At 28.7% G+C, this 21,009-nt stretch overlaps 5 protein-coding genes across 13 annotated transcripts; 1 reads left to right on the top strand and 4 right to left on the bottom strand.

Moving 5' to 3' along the window:
* The first annotated feature begins 126 nt into the window (after positions 1-126).
* LOC145182976 (small nuclear ribonucleoprotein-associated protein B'-like) lies at positions 127-1,945 on the top strand. The gene has a single exon (XM_080058269.2). The coding sequence runs from the start codon at positions 1,181-1,183 to the stop codon at positions 1,718-1,720; it is 540 nt and encodes a 179-aa protein (XP_079914395.2). The 5' UTR covers positions 127-1,180; the 3' UTR covers positions 1,721-1,945.
* A 2,833-nt stretch (positions 1,946-4,778) lies between these two features.
* Positions 4,779-12,049, bottom strand: LOC145183068 (protein AAR2 homolog). 7 transcript variants are annotated; one of them, XM_080058397.2, is made up of 6 exons: positions 11,649-12,045; positions 9,587-9,928; positions 6,770-6,829; positions 5,702-5,800; positions 5,477-5,565; positions 4,779-5,282 (listed from the first exon to the last, which is right to left on the bottom strand). In XM_080058397.2, exons 1-6 carry the CDS (start codon positions 11,944-11,946, stop codon positions 5,133-5,135), a joined length of 1,038 nt encoding a protein of 345 aa, XP_079914523.2. In that variant the 5' UTR covers positions 11,947-12,045; the 3' UTR covers positions 4,779-5,132. The 7 variants fall into 7 exon arrangements, 4 of the variants coding, with proteins under 4 accessions (XP_079914523.2, XP_089940932.1, XP_089940931.1 ...); XM_090084806.1 differs by having other exon boundaries at positions 9,587-10,568; positions 10,641-11,963; XR_016451706.1 differs by having other exon boundaries at positions 5,126-5,282; positions 5,382-5,565; positions 11,649-12,048.
* A 45-nt stretch (positions 12,050-12,094) lies between these two features.
* LOC149889981 (uncharacterized) lies at positions 12,095-13,629 on the bottom strand. Its single transcript, XM_090084807.1, has one exon. The coding sequence runs from the start codon at positions 13,608-13,610 to the stop codon at positions 12,657-12,659; it is 954 nt and encodes a 317-aa protein (XP_089940933.1). The 5' UTR covers positions 13,611-13,629; the 3' UTR covers positions 12,095-12,656.
* A 253-nt stretch (positions 13,630-13,882) lies between these two features.
* Positions 13,883-16,764, bottom strand: LOC145182472 (beta-1,4-glucuronyltransferase 1-like). Of its 3 annotated transcripts, none has more exons than XR_016451705.1 (7): positions 16,544-16,764; positions 16,071-16,266; positions 15,479-15,702; positions 15,129-15,273; positions 14,815-15,011; positions 14,561-14,666; positions 13,883-14,403 (listed from the first exon to the last, which is right to left on the bottom strand). XR_016451705.1 is itself a non-coding variant. In XM_090084801.1 (7 exons), the coding sequence occupies exons 1-7, from the start codon at positions 16,637-16,639 to the stop codon at positions 14,191-14,193; spliced, it is 1,137 nt and encodes a 378-aa protein (XP_089940927.1). In that variant the 5' UTR covers positions 16,640-16,761; the 3' UTR covers positions 13,883-14,190. The 3 variants fall into 3 exon arrangements, 2 of the variants coding, with proteins under 2 accessions (XP_089940927.1, XP_089940928.1); XM_090084801.1 differs by having other exon boundaries at positions 14,855-15,011; positions 16,544-16,761; XM_090084802.1 differs by lacking the exons at positions 16,071-16,266; positions 16,544-16,764 and having other exon boundaries at positions 14,855-15,011; positions 15,129-15,247; positions 15,479-15,957.
* Positions 16,765-16,772: 8 nt separating this feature from the next.
* Positions 16,773-18,063, bottom strand: LOC145184313 (uncharacterized). Its single transcript, XM_080059947.2, has 2 exons — positions 17,690-18,063; positions 16,773-17,441 (listed from the first exon to the last, which is right to left on the bottom strand). The coding sequence occupies exons 1-2, from the start codon at positions 17,996-17,998 to the stop codon at positions 17,220-17,222; spliced, it is 531 nt and encodes a 176-aa protein (XP_079916073.2). The 5' UTR covers positions 17,999-18,063; the 3' UTR covers positions 16,773-17,219.
* Positions 18,064-21,009: the final 2,946 nt, after the last annotated feature.

Here is a 21,009-nt window from a genome sequence, read left to right as displayed (position 1 = left end):
AAAAAATTCCATTTTTTTTTTTTTATTTTTTTTATTTTTTGAGTTCGACTTTGTTCTTTTTTTTTAAGATCTACTCTGGAGAACGTTTTATAGAAAGTTAGAGGTATGGGCAAGTAATATAAGTGAAAGCTCAATATGGCTCTAAGACCGCGAAGTGATTGCACGCTGTCCTTTCATTCGTTGTTTTTTTGCTTTGGTTAAAATATCTCGCATACACTTATTTCATTAACTATATAGCTAGCTAATGTATCTTTCTATGTTTTACATTGTAATATTTACTATTTATCTCAACTTGTGCATTTTTAAAATATAGTAGCCATCTATAAGGGAAATCTAGCATGATGACAGAAATAAAATAAGTTGTTATGACTATGGAGGCAATACAGTCTATACAAATGTTTTAGTGTAAAAAAGCAGCATGTTTTTAATTCAAAATACAGCAATTAATCAAATGGATTTATAGAGTTCATTATATTTTATGAAGTTTGATTTTAAAGTTTATTTTGTAACAACACGCCATATACCCTCTAATTCAGTTCGATAACCAAAGTTATATGCTATAAGTAACAGGCAAGAGTAAATGTTTTGATTAATGGAATTTAAAGGGTGTATTCCATTCATTTGTAATGACTAAAAGCTTTCAGTTTGATATAGCAAAACACCCTTGGGGTGCATCTGAATAAAATCTGTATATCAAAAAATGTAGTTAATTTTTGAGAAAATTAATCCTGCATTTGTTGTACACAAACAAATAATACAAGGTAGCTTTTCAGTCTTTTTAACACAGCATCACTTACCTTTTTTTAAATATCTGTTTTGTAAAAACTTAGTTTCAAAACTTAAAAAATCATCATGTGCATTTACGATTAAAGTAATTAAAAACCATAAAAAATAGTGAACAAGAAATAAACTTATTTAAAAAGAGCTTTTTAAAGTCATCCATTATCAAATTTTAATTTAAAGCAACTATTTGAATAAAATGCTTTTGAATTTTTTTTTTCTTTTTTTTTCTTTTATAAATTGGATTTATTTTTATTTTAGACACTTTATATAAGTTTTGGATTTGTTTTTATTTTAGACACTTTATATAAATTTTGGATTTGTTTTTATTTTAGACACTTTATCTAAATTTTGTTTGTTTATAGTGCAAAATAACTTGTTGCAGTCAAATTAGAAAAAAATGCCTCAACTAGGGAAAAGTGCCAAGATGCTCCAGCACATCAATTATCGTATGAGATGTCAGCTTCAGGATGGAAGAACTTTTATTGGTACATTTCTAGCTTTTGATAAACACATGAATTTGATTCTTGGTGATTGTGATGAATTTAGAAAAGTAAAACCAAAAAGCAACAAAGGGGTTGAAAAAGAAAAAGAAGAAAAACGTGCATTAGGACTGGTTTTACTTCGTGGTGAACATTTAGTTTCTATGACTGTTGAAGCACCTCCATCAAAGGAAGATAGAAATAAAACTCCTGCAGCAAGTGCTGGTGCAGGAACTGGAGCTGGACGGGCTGCTGGACGAGGTATACCTGCCCCTTCAATGGGTGCTCCTGTTGGATTAGCTGGTCCAGTTCGTGGGGTTGGTGGTCCAAGTCAACAAGTTATGACACCACAAATGGGTGCTCCTCCTCAACAATATGGTCGTGGCGGACCTCCTCCTCCTGGAATGATGGCAGGTCCCCCGCCAGGCATGCTTCCACCTGGTCAACCGAGATGGTAGTTCTTGCTTTGAAATTAAAGAATACAGGGATTTATCTTGAGGATTTAAATAACATGACTGACTTATTGAGGTCCTTCAAAAAAAAATAGATGTTTGTATTTTGGTTTTTATTAAGAATTTTAGCTCCAGTAAAAACCAAGGAAGAATGAGACAGCTATCAAGCATTGTAATTAATGTATTTTTTACTTTGACTCAAAAAAAAAATATTTAGTGAAATGAAAAATACACCTGCTTGTTTCCTGGTGTTTTTTTAAATAAACTTACAAATTTTCAAACTTTCCAGAGTCAAAATCTTGAATTTTGAGTTATTAAAATGATTCTGGGTATCAGCTTAAAAACCAATGGTGTGATCGAAGGTTAAAAAATAAATGTTAAATCCAATATTTAACTGTTATAAAAATATTATAAATTGAATAATTTAAGCTTCCGAAAGTGCAAATATTGATGCAAAGTTTGGAATTAACCTTTAAAAAAAAATGTTTCAATTGTTAGTTGGATCGGCCCTCACGTATCTTCTCGACGGAGCCGAGTGCACTTTATTTACATTATTTGAAGGAAAATGCAGGATTTAACAAATATTAGAATTTTAAAATTATTCTTAGAAGCTCAATTTGCTACCCATGAAAAACTCCCCTGCAACTCAAATTCCTAGTATACAATTAAACTGCAATTTGAAATTACAAATATTTTAATGAACTCAATCTTTTTTAGTATTATTGATAGCAATTTCATGATTTCATAACATTCCTTAATTTACTAAGTTGTAGAGACCTATTCAAGTAGGAGCTACCTTTGCTCTATGCAGATTTTTATGAAAAGCTCATCTGAATCCCCTGTGAAAATTTGCAATAAGATAGGTAGTTGGCAATTACCACTGAAATCTGGAACTCTGGCTCATACATTTCAAAACTTTATACATAGCTTTGCATTATATTCAAAACAATCCAACCATTTGCATTAATATCAGTAAACTTTTTATGATGGCATGTTGGTGTTCAGTTTGTATGCAGGTATTCTGTTTGGAAAGAGTTGCACAACATCTTCAGAAAATTATTATTATTAATAATTAATAATTTCTTCATGATGTCGAAAAAGTGTTCTTCTGGATCACTTACCTGATATTTGTTGAACAAACTATTTTATTTAATAAATAGACTAAAAAAAGTCCTCGCCTACACCGTTAAAATGACTGGTTAAAAAAATTAAATCTTGTATACCCTTTGTACTATTTACCTCACAGCAATAAAATAACACTACAATCAAATGTTCTGTGTAAAAAAATAAAAAACCTTTTGAAGTAAAAGAAAAAAGATAGTAAAATTGTAAAATGAATGTAGATGCGGCAAAATCTTGAAAATAATAAAAAAATTGATAGCTAATAGATTAGTAAGGCTACAGGAAATGCTTATTAAAAATTAAATATTCATAAAAAGTTTCTTATAAGTTTTAAAACGCCATATTATTTTCCACTCGCCTAATACACAACGGGAGCTAATATATTTTCGAAGCAATCTTTTTACCATCGTGATGATAAAAAGATCTCTGTGCAAAGAGTTTCATTTCCACACATTTTTTGAACAATCAACTTTTAAATCAAAGTAGCTCATACTTTTTCTTTTATGAGGGTGTCAGAGATTAACTATATATATATATATATATATATATATATATATATATATATATATATATATATATATATATATATATAGCGTAAATACAAACTAAAACAAAAATAAAAATATCATTATATAATACAATTCAATGTAAAAAAATAGACCTTTCATAATTTCATGCTAATATTAATTTTTGAAATATTTATGCAAATAACTAATAAATAGTTAACAAAAGCTCTATTCATTTCCAAATTTAAAAAAAAAACATCAATTTTCATTGAAACTTTGTTGAAATAACTGAACGAAAAAAAAAAACAAAAAAAAAAACAACACAAAAACCTATTAAAACTGTATTTATCCATAGTTCTTATGAATATATTTTTATGAATTAATTAATACAAATTTAATAATTACTAGCATGATTATTCGATTATCATTCGACAACACCTTTCAATAAGAATACTGTACCAACCTTGTTGTACTTTATTGCTTGGTTTTGCATTCTAAGTTGTCTTTGATTTGTTTTCATAAACTTTCGATCGGATTCAATTTCGGAGATTGCGCAGACTATGGTAAAACGCTTAGGCCCTAATATTAAATGGTCATTTTAGTGTATAGAAGGTTAAAAGCTTGATTTTTACGACGTCTAACAAATCTTTAATAACATAAAGTTGCCTTTATCACTAAACAAAATATTTTCCCACTTTTTAATCCCTAGATCCTCGTTCCAACTTAAATGGTCTCTTGCAAACTTTACACAATCTTGCAAATGTTTTTTTATTAACAATGGTACTTTGCGAGGTGAAAAACCTTTAAATCTTGTTCCACTAACTGTCTTTTTGTTGTCCATCGCGACACATTTGCTCCAATTTCTACTAAAATTTGGGACGTTCACACAAAAGGGTTTATCTTAGCTTGACGTAAGGTTTTTATATTCATTTGTTCTGATGTTTTTCTTAGTCTCTGTTTCTTTTTTCTTTTTTATCTTGATATTTAATAGCATTTTATACCATTTCCAATTGAACACTTGTATTTCTAGAAATAAAAATCCGTCATTCTTCATCTTAACAATAGTATTTTGTTTATCAACAGAGCAATATTTTTTTCTGCCCATTTTGTCAACGTTTAGAATAAAGCTCAATAAAATTATTTGATGAAACCGTACATTTGGACATAAAACAAGTTCAAACAAGTTGATGTGTTATTTATAGATGTATAAACATATATTTTAGGGGTTAATGTAAACAAAATCGTAAAGTGTTTGTATTTTTTTTGGACATCAATTTCAGGTAAATTTTTCAAAAAAATTAAAATATTTGTTAACATTCAGTTCTTCAAATTGGGAAAAGTTTAAAATATTTGTTTAATATTCAGTTCTTCAGATTGGGAAAAGTTAGAGGAAAGGTTTTTCAGATTCGAAGCGTGAAAAACGAACAATCGCCGTAAAGTTACTCAACCCGGAGCGAAATTGCACGTAAGGTGTAAAATGTTACATACAAGTTTCTCTTTTAAACTAAATTTATGTCTACTTTATCATAAGGAAAAAAACTTCAATTTGTCAAGGAAAAAAAAGTTAAAGTACATAATTTAGGTTCAAACTGGAGGCTTCGCTAAAAAAATAATGACGAAAATGAGTGAATAATCATTTAGCTCAACGGCTTTGATCATTTAGTTGAACTGCTTGAATCCACTGCATTGATCTTCGTGTCACTAAAATCATCAAATTCTTTTTGCAAGTTTTACCACATGTTTATGATACACTGAGCTTTCATTTTGTGTGCGATGACAAACGTTTGAAGTTAAAAATCTACGACAACAGGTAAATCTTCTTCGTCTACTTCATCAAAATTCCAACGAAATCGTTCGACCATTTTACCTTTGAAGATTGAAGCACGATGAAGAAGTTTACTGTCGATTTGTTCTGGATTATCAAGGTTTGTAAAAAAGTTCTAAATACAAAAGAAACACTTATCTAAACCATTTTTTTCCCCCTTTGATAAAATAAATTCTAAGTGCTCTGAATTATTCGAAAAAAAAGTTAGCAAAACCTCGTTCAATAACATGTCAGGCTTTCGAAAAAAGTCTCAAAGAAGACCTCGGACCAAGATTACTTTGGAGTGAAAGGCCAACTCAAGATATTTACCTGAAATGTTTTAACAAGAAAGTTATTTTGGGCTATAATGTCAACAAAGAAATCTTCAGGAACCTCTTCTAGTTGCATCTCCACTACGTCTAGATAAACGAATTCATTACAGAACTTTTTGACAAATTGGATTTAGGAAAAGAAACACTTTGGATTTATGGTACGTTTTATTATGCGCAAATTCTTACGCAGTAATTGTAAACGTAGAAAACTTTAATTTATTACCGATAAATTTACAAAAAAACTCATGATTCACTGATAAGTAGTGCTGAGAAGAAGTGATTAGAGTCACCAACACTTTCCAATGATCGAACGCATCATACACTAAAAAGAGACGCAGATAATCATCAGGAAAAAAAGAACACAAAGAAAAATTACAATTATTTTTGATTTCAGTTCGTAAATTAAAGAGAACGAATTGAATCAAATTTTTCACAACCTGGCAGAAGATATCAAAACCTTCATAACCTGGCAGATATCAGCAACTTTTGAACCTGGCAGAAGATAACAACAACATTAAAGCAAGACTTTACGGTCAAAAATATACTGCCGTCCACGAGAAGTAATTCAAAGCTGACTAATTTAAGTTAAGAGACATTGTGCAAACGTATCAATTTTCTTTAAATTAGACGCGCAGGCTTAAATTAGATGCGGTAGAATTAAGTAATTCAATAGAATTCTCTACGACTTTTGGATAAGTTAATGCCATCATTACTTAAAAGCTATGCCAATAATTCAGCTTATCTCAAACAAAAAACGTCGTTTAAGAAAAGAACACGAATAGTTAAGTAAATAAACGTCATTTTAACGACCACCAGTGCGATTGGAAAATAAACTTGTGAAAATTGACAAAGGTTTTATTTGAAATCAGAGAATAAGCAAATAAATGAGTATTTTATTTTAAGAATTTTATTAGATGAAAAAAGTTTATTTTATATGGTTAACGAATGGAACTAAGAGATTTAAAAGCAGCAAGTTAACAGTCGCAATATTAGTTGTATTTTAAAGAGAAGAATGTGCGACATGTTTCTTTTTGGCGCTTTATTATTTACCTTACTAGCCGTTATAGGTTATTTCACGTCATTATTTCAGCGAAGGTTTAAAAAAAGACAAGTCCGCGAAAGACCACCATCATTAAATGTATATGACATCAATACAGCACACGATAAACTATTTATTAGTCAAATCAGATATTTTGAAAAACTTATAATCGACGGATTAAATGACACCGACTCAAAATCAATGGGTTAGCAACAAATCAAAAATCATTGATAAAGCAAATTTTTAACCTACCTTGGCCTATCAAGAAACTGATGAAAGCGAATTGTAGCTCTCCTAGTAAATCATTCTCTCCTATATCACACGGAAATTGGAGATTAGGTCAATAATATTTACTACAAATATTACATGTATAGAGAAATAAACGAAAACAGCAAATACGTTAAATATATGTTAGATATACAATAGGCTTTTTACTTAAACCTGAACCACGCTATGAAATCTTTAACTTTACATTAAAAAATAAAGGATTTTCATATGGTCGTTAATAACAAAGGAAAATTAATAAAACGTGTAATTTCAACTTCATCTTAGGTGTCACATGACTGCATTTGATTTTTTTAGTTCATTAGTAGCAATCAAATTTAATATTAAAGCAATAAAATCAAATGTAGGACTTTTTAGCATGCGTCAGTTCCGGAAAACTACCAGATGATCGGTTACGAGTAAAATCGATTTTTTCAATCGTTTGCTGGTTGGAACGATTAACAAGTAATCGTATATGTTTGCGGTTATTTTTAATGACCAGCTAACCTACAAAAATCGGTTATCTCATCGTTTACAGGTAGAAATGACCACAAATTTATCTATACGCTTGCTTGCGGTTTTTTTAATTGTCAGAAAATCGACAGAAATCATAAATGAGCAGGAACAATTACTGATTTATTCCGGCTATTAGAAATAACCGCAAACGAATAAGTACGTTTGAACCGCTGATTAATCGCTTGATAAGTTCCGAAAAAATTTAAAAACGAAACAAAATTTTAAGTATTACTTTTTGAGACATTGTAAAAAAATATTAATAAAGACCATTTCGTTTTAAAGCATTCAGGAAAATATTTGGAACCGTTTCCGTTTGATATATTTTTAAAAAGCGAACTTAAGAACCTGCATATTTTTGAAAAATTACGAAAATAAGCATCAGCGTTTAATTTTTCCGTCGATAACGGATAATAACCAAGTACGAATCTTTTTATATCATTCATTTGAAATAAATTGAACTTAAAATAATTCACATATTTAGACATGAAATTATAAGATTCCATAAAAAAAAACTTCCGATACTTTACATACGTTACATTGTTTTTTTTTATAACTTTATAAAAACTTTTTTGTTATAACTTTATATAAGGCATTACGCAGAATTATTCGATCCCTTAAAATTATATTTCAAAAGTAAAAAAAAAATTACTTCTGAATATAAAACTATCACACCGAAAGCTTTTGCTATTTTAAACGCATAAAAGTTCTATTTTAATAAACCTCGGAAAATCCGATTTTATCGTAAAAATCGGATGTAGAAGCTTACACTTTAATTGTTATGATTCTTTACTGATGGAAAAACGAAACGCTGATACTTATTCAGACATTGGAGCTGCACAAAATCTAGTTTCGAAATGTTTTAAACGAAAACATGTTCCGAAACGCAGGTGTCTTTTTTGGGTTCAGAAAAATAATTTGAGGTTAGGGAAGCTAATAAGTGTTGAGAACTTAAGAAATTAAATTGTAAGACGCTTTCAAATAAAAAGTTTAAAATATTTTTAGAAAAAATTTCATTTTTCATAAAAGCGAGTTTGCAGTAAAAGTACTTTAAATATTTTTTTTCAATAAGCTGGTTTCGAACCCTTTGCAATATTTGTATAGGGGAGAGTGGGGTATTGGCGAACAGCTAAGCGGGAATGCGAATTAAAGACAACTATAACTATATATTGATGATATTTATTGCTTATCATTTAGTCTAACTATTCAGTTAAAAACACTCAAAAGCAATTTTCATACATCTTATAAAAAAATAGAAAATTCGATCAAAAACAAAACCATTGGTGTTCGGAATTACCCTACGTACGTGGGGTAATTCCGAACATACCGTTGTATTAATTATAGGTTGTATTAATATACCCTAAATATAATACGTGTTAAAAAACTCCATGATTATGATACTTTGCAACTACATAAAAAAAAGTTTAGGTTTTATATACTTAGTATAGCCAATACATAAATGTTTCGCAAGTAAAAATTACATGAAACAAAGAGAAAAACTTAGAATAGATCTATCGTGAACAACATGCGCATCTATACTACACTACTGTACGTCTGGAACTGATCATGGAACACACTCTCGCCAGGGGGAAAAAAATTTGTCAAGTTTCCTAATTGAACATGCCGTAATGACCTTGTTCGGATTTACTCCGCGTTCGCCAATACCCCACTCTCCCCTACATTATAATCTTTAGATTACGACAAATTATTATTCCCAACGTTGTGTAAAAGAACACCACTTAAAAGTAGGATCGTCCTAACTCCTAATACTTTTTACCTAACAGAATAGAATGACTATAAGTAGAATGACTATAAGAAAAAACATGGAACTAAAAATGATTTTCTGGCAATTAAGATTTATCAACACTTATCTTAGATTTTCAAAAAATTTTCAGATGAACCATCAAAAGATTAAATAGGAGTCATTGGAATTCCTAAAAATACGAAAGTAGTAAAGATAATCAAAGAGGAAAAGAGGAATTATTTCACTATTTGATCTTAAAAGGCAATAACTCCATCAGATCATTTGAGTAATACAATCCCATTAAAATATAGACTGAATCAAACTAAAATAAACTAAATTCTTAAATCATTTTAAATTCTTTTTTTTTACCAGACCTTTTCATTTATTTAAAGTTCTTTTGCTGAAACTAAATTTGTATTTTTAGGGAAATATGACTTTTTTAAATATGACAACATTTTAAGAAAAAGAGTTTTAAAAAAACAACAAATCATGGCAAATAGTTTTAATATTGCTTAAAATTATTGTGTAAAAGCTGAGCGAGAACATACCTTTAGGCAATAAGCCAATAAATTGTTGAAGGAAGTAGCTTGAATCCATGCAATAGAGGCTTTTCTCAGCTGGAGTAAGTGATGAAGGAAAGGAGTTCGGGACTTTAGAAAAGCGTATCAATCCTTCTTTATACTCCTCATGAACAATTCGGCTGTCCAAATGAACCACTTCCTTTTTGCGCATGAAAGATGTCTCCAGAGAGACTTCAGTAAGAGAATTAAGTTTTTTTATTACAGGTTGTACTCGCTGAAGTAGAGCATAATCAATAAAGCAGGTGAGCTGAGGCCATTTTTTACACTCTTCTAAAGGGTATGGAGCTAAATACTTCGCCACTTCAATATCTAACAAATTAGAGTTTGCCACCCTCAATATATTTTTATTTAAGAAATGAAGAGTTTGTTTGTTTACAAATTCGGCATTGTAAAAAACAATTGATCTTTATAGATTTATTTAAAAGATTATTTTTATAGAATGAATTTATCATTGAGGACTTTAATGAGTTTTTTTCTGCTAATTTGAACCTTGACATATTTTTTTCTGGGATACATTTTGTTCAAAAAGGAAACATTCTGGCAAATGAAATGTCTTGGATGGAAAAAGAAAACTCTGCCAAATGAAATGTCTAGGTTGGAAAAAATAGATACAAAAAATATTTTATTGTGGTAAGTTATATATCTATCTATCTATCCATCCATCCATCCATCCATCCATCCATCCATCCATCCATCCATCCATCCATCCATCCATCCATCCATCCATCCATCCATCCATCCATACATACATGCATGCATGTATGCATGCATATATACATGCATACATACATTACCATGCATACATACATTACCTGGCAAACAGGAGGGTAAATTTTACCTTCTTTTTATTGTTGAAAATTGTTTTTACAATAACTAATGTTCGATGATGACTTTATAGAATTCAACTATATCAACTTTAATAATACAAAAGTATACATACAGATTGTACCTGATTAATGTTTTTTTTTACTACATTTAGGTCTGGTTATTAATAATACAAAAGTATACATACAGATTGTACCTGATTAATGTTTTTTTTTACTACATTTAGGTCTGGTTATTAATGTACTTAAGTGAATTAAATAAAATTGTTCAAAAGAAAAGGAAAGTGTCAAAGAAAAGTATTACTGTTCTTGCTCATTAGTCACATGATGAAGCTAATTCTAAAAAACAGTGTTTTACTAAAACTGAAAGAGATTTTACTTCTTGAACTGATCACTATTCTTAAATAAGGTTGACTATAAGAACTGAGTGACTAAAAAAAAAAAACAAAAAAAAAACAAGACAATGTGTTTGTTAACTAAGCAAATCAGAAAAGCAAATAGATTTTGATTTTTTACTGATAAAAATTTTGCTATTCATCAACATAATTAAAGAACAAGAGTTTAGCATAAACCAAATACTGAAATGAATCTACATAATATGGTTGGTGCTATTAAATGTGGTGGAGGGTGTATGATGTTCTGAGGCTAAATGTTAGCTTCTGGAACAGGTAAATTGGTGCAATATTTATTTGTTATACTGAAAAATAAATTAAAAGAAATTGTGTCAAAAAATGGGGAATGGAATGCGATTTTTATTTTCTAATTAGACAACACTTGCCAGCTTTACAATTACTTTACAACTGAAAATTAAAAGTTAAATTCACCATCACAATAACTGGGTTAGAATTCGATTGAATATATATTGGACAAACTTGAAACATAGAGTTTACAAACCTCCCTGAGTTACTTTAAGTTAGTTATACTGTATGTATACTTTTGTTTGCTGGTGTATATACATTACATGCGTTGCATCAGTTAAAGACATTATATAGATTCATACATCACATATGTAAATACTTCAAGATAGTCAAAGAGTAATATACAATTTAATGGAGATAAAGCTAAGGATTCTATATTTTGAGTTGCCACAAGCTCCTAGCATATTGTAGATCAGAAAGAGATTTATAAACTGCTTACTTAATATTAGTAACACTTACAATTTTTATGCTTGCACAAAAAATATCTAAGCAAACTAATAAACATACTTTTAAATTCATTTTCTTTAAACTCCTCATCCCTTAAGTCCTCTGCTTTTTTATCATATATCCTGACCAAAAGGTCACTTTTCTTTACAAATAAAAAATAACTGGTTCTAGATGATCCATTTCCATATTTGTCTGTAGCACTGAAAAACAGCATATGAAAACCAGGTGGAATGTTAGAAATACCCTTGAACTGCATTCCAGTATACCAAGAGTGGTAGTCAATACCTATTTCAGTTCCAGCAGGAAGATCATCAATGATCAGGCATCCTTCATCTGACAAATCAAATTCTGAAGACATTTGAGATCCAGACAAGTCTTAAATATTTGCAATAAAACAGGATCAACCCTGTTAAAATTTATATATCTTTAAAATTTAAACTGAAAGTTTGTATGGTAAAAATATGAAAAAAACTTTTAACGTCCTATAAATGTCTTAACAACTTAAATCCAAAAAAAAAAATTTATTTCATATAATATAAAAAAGAGCTTCAGATAAAAAAAATAACAAAATAATTACAATGCTTCATCAACTATTTGTCAATTAACACTGTCAAAATTTAAAAACATCTATAAAAATGAAATTACATAAAAATTTAAGTAAAATTAAAAATTTTAAAAACCAGTTCCATGCAGTGATTGAGAAACTTTGAATTAAGTATAAAAAATAAATTAAAAATACATTAAAAACAATTTATAAAAAAAAAACAAAAAGAAAAACATTTTTAAGTTTTATTGTTAAATAAGATAAAACTGCACTAAAGTAAAATCTTCATAACATCTACCATTTTAAAGTACAAGAAAATAGTAAATTCATTAAAAAATAAAGAACACAATTCAATATTAAAATACTCCAATAAAAAGAAATAAAGCATGATGAAATCAAAGAGGTCATCCTATTTTATATCCAAGTATCAACAAGTTTAACTAAATATTAATTTGATATGTTTTCAATCTTGCACAAAATAAATATAAAAATTGCATTAATACTTTATGGTAATTTACACAACTTTATACAGGATCATTACAAAACGACTTGTGAGATAAATAATCTTGTTTAGATAAAAATGTTGTGTTGCATGTGTGGCAGTCAAGCGCTTTATAAAAATCGTTTTCTACAATTTTACTCAAGACAATGCTGTCTGATTTCTTCTTTGTTGCACCATTCACTTGTCGTTTTTTTGTTTTAAATTCCTTATCAAAGTTGCTCTTTATAGCTACAACAGAAACAGCATTATTATGAGTTGCTGTTTTGCAACTGCTTGGATGTAAGAGGGGGTTTAATGTTTGCAAATGGAGTTCATCTTTCAAAGATTCAAAATTATCACACTCTAAATGTTTTAAAAAGCTTTTTTCAGATTTCATTGATTTTTTTTGCCGTCTCAAATGTGCAAAGACAGTTGAGCAAGCATCATTTAAAACTGGCAAAGATACCATTTTTTGGCTACCATCATGCATGTTATTGTTGAAATCCTTTTTACTGAAATGACTTACGCTGCTTCCCAGTGGTAAATTGGATTCTTGATTGAGGTTTGATTCTATATTATCAAAGTTTTTACTTTTTTCTGTATCAAGAAAATCTTCCTTATTCAAGCAGTCCTTAACATCTTTATCTGGATTAGAATACTTGCATATTTGCTTGTGATGGCTGAGCATTTTAAAAGTAGCATTCTTTTTACCACAGCATAAGCAAGTGTAAGGGTGTGGTCCATCTTTTCCACTATGAAATAACTTAATGTGTTGAAGAAGATTATCCCGTCGTGTAAATAGATTGCCACAAAATGAACATTTTGGCTTCTCCTTATTTTTTGTATGATAAGAACGGCAATGATTTCCATAACTTTTAGCAGAAGCATAGTGTCTATCACATTTTCCACAGTAATACTCAGATTTCCTTGCTGGTATTTTTATTAGTTCTTTTTCCTTGTTCTGCATATTATATAATAAACCTAAAAGATTTAACATAAAATAAATGAGAGTAAATACAGAAAAAAAAAAAAAAAGTAAATCAGAAGAAGTTTTTTTTAAAAAAAAGTTTGCTTAAATTTTGTTAATTAAAATATTCAAAGTATTATCATAAAAAATTCAAATCTTTATTAACAACAGCAGAACAAAGAGAACCATAAACTACAAACAAAATCTTTTAAATGATATCCAGTTAATAAAGGTATTTAATGCTATGTGTATGACAGCTCTTAAGGCTCTTAAATAACAAACCATTTAATAAAACAACAGAATTAAGAATGTAAAAGTGTAAATATAAAATCAGAGTTTTACATAAATTTTTTTTAAATAAATAAATTTGGGTCAGGTATAACATGACCAAGTTTATTATGCTGTTTCAAGATATTTATATGTAATCTTTTAACCACATAAAAAAAGAAAAGAAATCATTTCATTTGTATTGTTTAACTGGTCAAAATTAAAGCTGTTTAAGCATCCCACAACAAAAGTCAATGATGCTTGATTCAAATACTTAGTTTAACACAACAAGCATCCAAAAAAGGAAAACAGTACTGAAACAACCATTGAAAAATGAACAAGTTTAGCAGGTTCTTGTTTCATTTTGTTTACTATATAGCTCTTCCTTAAATTTCTTATAAAGTAACTTATTGTGAAAATGATCAGCATTCTTAGAAGCATGGAAACTACCAGTCACTTTAAAACCTTTATGTAGAAGAAACCCTTTGTTGAAGATTTTAAACTTGCCACCTCTTAAGTTGAAATCACATATCTGACTAACACGATTAAAGCCATACTAAAAAAAAATTGACACATAAATTGAAATAAGATTTTTTAGATTATTTTGAAAATGTTTTTTAAAAAAAAAAGAACCGTATTTTATCCTGTTAAAGTTAAAAAGTAATAAAAAAAAGATTACAATGTCATAGACTTTTAATACTTTATCTGCATACCTGTTCAAATCTTTCATCATATACAAAATTCTCCTTCTGTGATATAAAAAAAGGTTCCCATGGATAACTCCAATTTATTGTGTATGTAGAAACCATGTCATCATTTCTAAAAGAAATTAACAAAAATTTACCTGAAAAAAGTTAACATACTCTCATTACATATTCTCATAACATACTTAATTTTATACTATTTCATTTCTATGCAACCGATAAAAAATTCAATAAATTACAACAACCAGACACGAACAATTTACTGTTGTAATAATGAATGTTAGTTTATTGTAGCAAAACAACCTCTTCCACTGTTGATAATTTGTTAACTCCTGACATTTTTTGCATATTTCTATATAAAAGGGGCGAACTTGATTTTGTTCCCATAAGGATAACAACTCAGATTTTGTGTGAGGAACACTCCAACTTTCCTTCATTTCAAAAATGGGAATAACTAATGCTGCAATAAAAACAAACTTTCATTCAGTTTTATTCTTTTGTTCCAAGTGCAAAGTTAAAGATGTTTAAAGCTATAAAACAAAGTAATATGTTTTGGTATTTCAGTTATTCACCTCACCTTCCAGTTTTTGTGGTATGTGCTGTTTTTTTACATCATAGTACAAAGTAGCACTAGGAATGATATCAATGTCAAGGAGCAAAATGTGACTTGTTGCAAGTGTACTAATAGCCATATTCCTAAGCAAATTTACTGGATAGGATAACTAGACCCCAAGCACAAATCAAGAAAAGGAAAAAAAAAAACGAAAAAATCTTATTAGAACTTCTTAGTAGATCATTTTATTAAATGATAAAAAACCATTATAGGAATAGATGATACAGTTATAGTTTTAGATAATACATTTCAATATTAATTTGCCATTTGATTTTTACAATATGTGATTATCAAAGCAGAATAAAACTACATACCACTTTTAAGTCATAATTAACATTCTTTTCTTGAATCAAAAGACCTTTGCCACACCTCTGAAAAGACTTCTTCTCTGTTAACCTTAACAAGCTTTCATAAGGTGGATGCGATAATGGTAAGACTGCATGGAAACTGACTCTTTTAGCAATATCTTTGTGACAATGCAGTAAAAAGAGCAAACTTTCTTCAAATTCTTTTAATTTACTTGCCTCAAAAAATACAGCTAAAAAAAATTTTTTTTACACAAAATAAATACTGTAGTAACTTACAGCATACTATGGCATTCAAGCTTGAAATGTTGAATTTTTATGCATGCATTGATACTCATGCTTTGAATTAGTTTACTTGAAATTTAAACCTTTAGAAAACTTGGTTTTTATCTTTAAGTAAAATAAATTAAAATTTGGCTAAATGTCATTAAAAATGCCATGCACTAAACTTTTTTAGTGCATGGCAAATAAAGCAGCATCAAAGTATTCTAAACACCAGTTTAAATGTATGCAATAAATTTAAACTGGTGTTTAGAATACTTTGATAACTAATTTAATTTTTGATCAGCCTAAACCAAAAACATTAACTGAATAAACATACCTACAGATATCATACCAGGCCAACTTGAAACTAAATCTATAGTATTAATTAAATTATTAATTGAACATTGAGTTGCTATTCCTATATCAATTGTAGATGGTTGGTAAAAGGGTGTCCAAATATTTTTCCAAAGTTTATATCGGCCATCTTGACTTTCTGGGAGATCATCAAACAAGACACTGTCTATCAAGACACCCTCAAAGAATGGTAATACTTTATTAACATATAAAAGCTAATCTCATATTATATTATGCATACTTTTAAAAATACTTTTCAAATAAATACTTTAAAACTATTCTAGGATTTAACTAGTAATAATATTTTTGCTCTGATTGTAAAATTTTTTTATAAACAGCAGAATTCAGATTATCAAAAGTATTTGAAACAACTTTTATCTTAAGCAAAACACAAAACAATACTTAAGAGTTAAGTTTAAATTATTCAATTTATCATTAAAAATTCAAATATGGTACTGATTTGTCTTTCTGCAGCTTCTTTAATAGTACTATTAAACCAAGAGCAACAACAGAGCCAATGAGAATTAGTACACATCTTTGTAATGTTTTCATTTTTTTTCCAAAGCTGTTGTTAAAAGGAAGTTCATTTTTATACCTGGAACAATTAGATATTTTATTTGCTTAAAATGACTGTAACTCAACATAACCAATAATAGCACTTTCTAAACACAATAAAAACTTTGAATGAAAGAATAAGAATATTGAAAAACATTTTTTAATAAAAGATTCCATTAGATTAACAAATGCATTCATATGCTTACATAGATTGTTAATCAACTATAATTGCTAGCATATTCTCAAATTCCTCTATATATTTTAAACATTGAAATAATTTTCTCATTAAATATAAAAATAAAACAATTTTTTAATTGTTCATTCTCAAACAACAAAAAAGTTTACAGAAAGAGAATTTTTTTTCTTCTTGAAACAAAAAGTAAGATGTATATTAGCCAACTTCCTTTAACTTGAAATAAATAAGTACAAATAAATATGTAAAAAAAAAAAAAAAAAATCTAACATCAAGATTATTTCTCGTTAAGCATTAAAAAAAAGTCATTGTTGATTGGATATATTGCTGCTACTTTTTTTTTAAAGAAAAACTTATTGCTATTAGGTTATTTGTAGGACTCAACTAAAATTGTTTAAATCTGAAGACCCTATGGCGGAGTACAGGATCAAAACAACCATAACAATTATCAAACATACAGCCAGAGTTATATTCAACTGGATTTTGAGGTCCACGCCAAATCAAGCTATGTAATGAAGGTGAGATACATAAAACCTTTTGCTGTGAAAAATCATCAGCTTGTGCACAAAGATATACACGACCAGAATCGGTTCCAATGAACAGACCCTGGAATAATTAGGTAGCAGGATTGTTTTTACATAAATATATACAATCTTCTGTGAAACACATAGCAAACTTTATGGGAAAAAGCTTTTTAAAACAGAAGTTTTATAAAATTATATTTTAAAACATTTTTTTGTAATAAAATCAGTATTTATATTCTGAAAATATTTTATGTACTTTAAAAGTTAAAAGTAAGTAAAATATGTTTGCAATATGACAAACTGTAAATTTTGCAATCCAAAAAGTATTACCTCTAGAGGCTGTTTATCTTCTAACAATGCAACTTGTACTATGCCTTCTTGTATATAATATTGCTTCCATAAATCAACTGAGAACTGATCAAACTCTGGTGAATCAGGAATAATATCACAGAAGCGAATTGCATCACTGACACCAACAACTTTTATACAAACATTTCTGTAACTTCTCATAAAATTATGGAAGCTACTCTCATTGCAAACATCTAGTTGTGAAATAGACTGGAAAAATGCTACATTGTCAATATGCTTTTGACTTTCAGAGGTCTCTAATACTGAAGCATATCGTGGGAGTGTCATCATTAACAGGTTTATAACTGCATTATTTCTAATTATATTTAAACCTGCATCATGAATATATGTATATATTTTACCAATCATAACAAATGATAAGACCAATAATAATTAAAGCATAAAAATTTTTATGAAAGTCTGGCCATCATAAGTATGCAAAATATTTTTAAAAAATAGGTTTAGTATTAGTGTATACTTATTTTTTGCATGCACTGATTTTTCTATTTTTCTCACAAATTTAAAAAACCATAACTTGCCGTATAAAATTCAATAAAAAACCAGGGTAAATCATTTCTATTTGTATTTACTTTTATAAAGGAAGGAAAACTATGTTCTTATTGTGTAAAGTATATTTTAAAAATCTGTAAATTTTGTTGTCTTTTTTCGTTTGTGATTTTACTTTACACAGTTCAACACATCTAATAACAACTATGATATTAAATAAGCGTTGAACACAAAACAGCAACAACAAAAAGCAAAAACAAATAAGTTTTGTTGAGGGTCATCTACCAACGATAATCGTAAACCAGTATATATGGGGCAAAGTACGCAGAATATGAAAGTAAAACAAATAACGTTTCAAGATATAAAGACAAAAATAGAACCTATGTACAAAACTAAACATGTTGCGATACATGCAACAACCTTTAGTAGTTTGAAGCTGTAGAAATAAACGTAAACAAGTCCTTTAAAAAAAATTCAAAAGTACCTGCCAAATTAATAAAAAGGAAAAACTACTTATAACGAACCGTGTTCGACTGTAGTACGATTTATTGCCAAAAAAAATCGTTAAGTTAATAACGAAGTCAATATTTACATTTATGAAAATATATCAACGCATTGGCGAAAAAGTTTAACTATAAAAAATGGATGGAAAACTTTAGGTGATTTACAGATTATCGAATTTTAAGGTGGTTGAGGCGGTCGACAATTATGTGGAAGATGATTCGAAACTTGGTAGTCTAAATATGGATAACATTGTAAGTGTACATCGGATCACAATATGGAATATAAAACATGATGTTGTGATCCGAACTGGATTAGACAATTTATAGCAGTTCTAAAAGCGTATTAATGTTTAACGTTTTAAAAATTATCGTCCCTAAGTAACTCTTCGTTTAAGTATGGGTTGAGTATTCATTTGGGCTAAAAAATTGATAAAACTACTGAGCGCCATATAACTTTCCAAATATAGTTTTACCGCTGAAAGACCATGATATCTGGAAAGTTGTAATGAACCTTGAAAGCTGTAACTTAGGAGCAACTTTTTTTTTTCTTAGTACTGAGTTTTATTTTATTTATGCTTTACAAAACATTAGAAACGCCGCACGGATTTTTTTTATTTGGTTGTTCCTAATTTAAATTTCATAACATATTTAAAACGTGGTTAAGCCGGCCTTATATCCATACAAAACATTTTTCAAAAGCTTTTTAAAACTAAAGATGTTACGTTGTGCCACACATGGAACACATTGTGATTGTCGAAGCTGTGTTTCCAGATTTAAAGTGTCTGTTTTACTTAAATACATATTTTGAAAGATCGCCATTCAAAATGAAGAAAACTGCATCCATTTTAAATTTTGAACCAAAATAATTTAAATTTGATGAATGAAAAAAAAAAAGTGCGTGGATTCTTAAAAATTAAACTAATTTTGTTTTTTATTCACCTTTTTTTTATTGAATCTACACTTTTTCCTCCACAAGGGAATTTATACTGTCTCGTAAAACTAAGGGAACATAAAAACAACTCATTTTCTGAATTCAACAGCTAAATTCTAATTTTCATCTTCATCCCAGAAAGTAACGTGTTCTGTGGATGGCAAAGTCGTATTGTACCTTAAAAAAAAAAGGCTCTTTTGCCATTGCAAATAAGTTATTTGTTTATGAAGCTTGATGTGTTCTCAAATACGGTAAGAAGATTGGGTCGATTTGACTGGAATTTCGGTGCTTAGAACTGGATTATGAGCTATTTATCTATAGTAAAAGAACAGAAAAGTCAGCTTGGATATTCCCAAGAATCAGAAAAGTGGACAACTGGTTTTTATTGCAGCGCATTGTGGGTTGATGAATCATAATTAAATTTCAAGAGAAACAAAGAAGAAGTTACTTGGATTGAGAATGAACCCAAAGTTTGCAAGGGGTATAGTTAATTACGGAGGTTGAAAAAAAGATTTCGCCATGTTGTGGGACTTCCTCATTCTGTATAGGCATTATGGATCAACATGTCTAGAGAATAATTACGGAGGGTCAGGTGATCCCTTTTGAAGAAAGTAATATGGCTTTGCAACAAGATAATGGTCCTAAGCAAAAAAGCTAAGTTAAGCTTGTTTACTAAAATAAAAAATCAAAATTTAGTATATCGAGTATGATGTTTTCAGAGATTTTCCATTTGCAATTCTTAACAAATCGACTTTGATTTGATTGCACAAAAAGAATTGTGATTGTGTAAAAAGAATTTGATTTTATAAAAGAAAATCAATAAACTAAGCGATTCATAAGTCCAGTATATATATATATATATATATATATATATATATATATATATATATATATATATATATATATATATATATATATATATATATATATATATATATATATATATATATATATATATATATATATATGGCCCTCATAAATACAAACAAAATAAACAGGATAAAATATGTGTTTCATTAACAGAACACTTCACAATTTAGTGTGCATAGCACTAACCAGATTGAAATAAAACTTGCTAAGTACGCTATGTAAAATGCAAAAGCTGCTTCTTCAATGTCAAAGAGAGAAAGATAACAGCGGTTCATAAGCTAACACATGACAATATTATAGTCATTTTAAGATTTTTACTACCGAATCAAGACCAGAGTCACGTGTTTAATCAAATAAAAAAGTAACTGGTAGAACCTAATCAGAAGCCATGATTTTAATGTCGAATTTAAAATTAAAACAAACATGTACAATAAAAAGCATTATGTCTATTTACCAATCATAACTAAGAATGATCTGTAAGCACATCGAAA

Source organism: Hydra viridissima, unplaced genomic scaffold, assembly GCF_058129835.1.
Source record: "Hydra viridissima isolate aposymbiotic clone 2 unplaced genomic scaffold, HvirCarnegie_v1 scaffold_4, whole genome shotgun sequence".
Classification (NCBI taxonomy): Eukaryota; Metazoa; Cnidaria; class Hydrozoa; order Anthoathecata; family Hydridae; genus Hydra; species Hydra viridissima.
The sequence above is the reverse complement of the archived record's forward strand: the minus strand, read 5'-3'. Positions and strand labels throughout refer to the sequence as shown.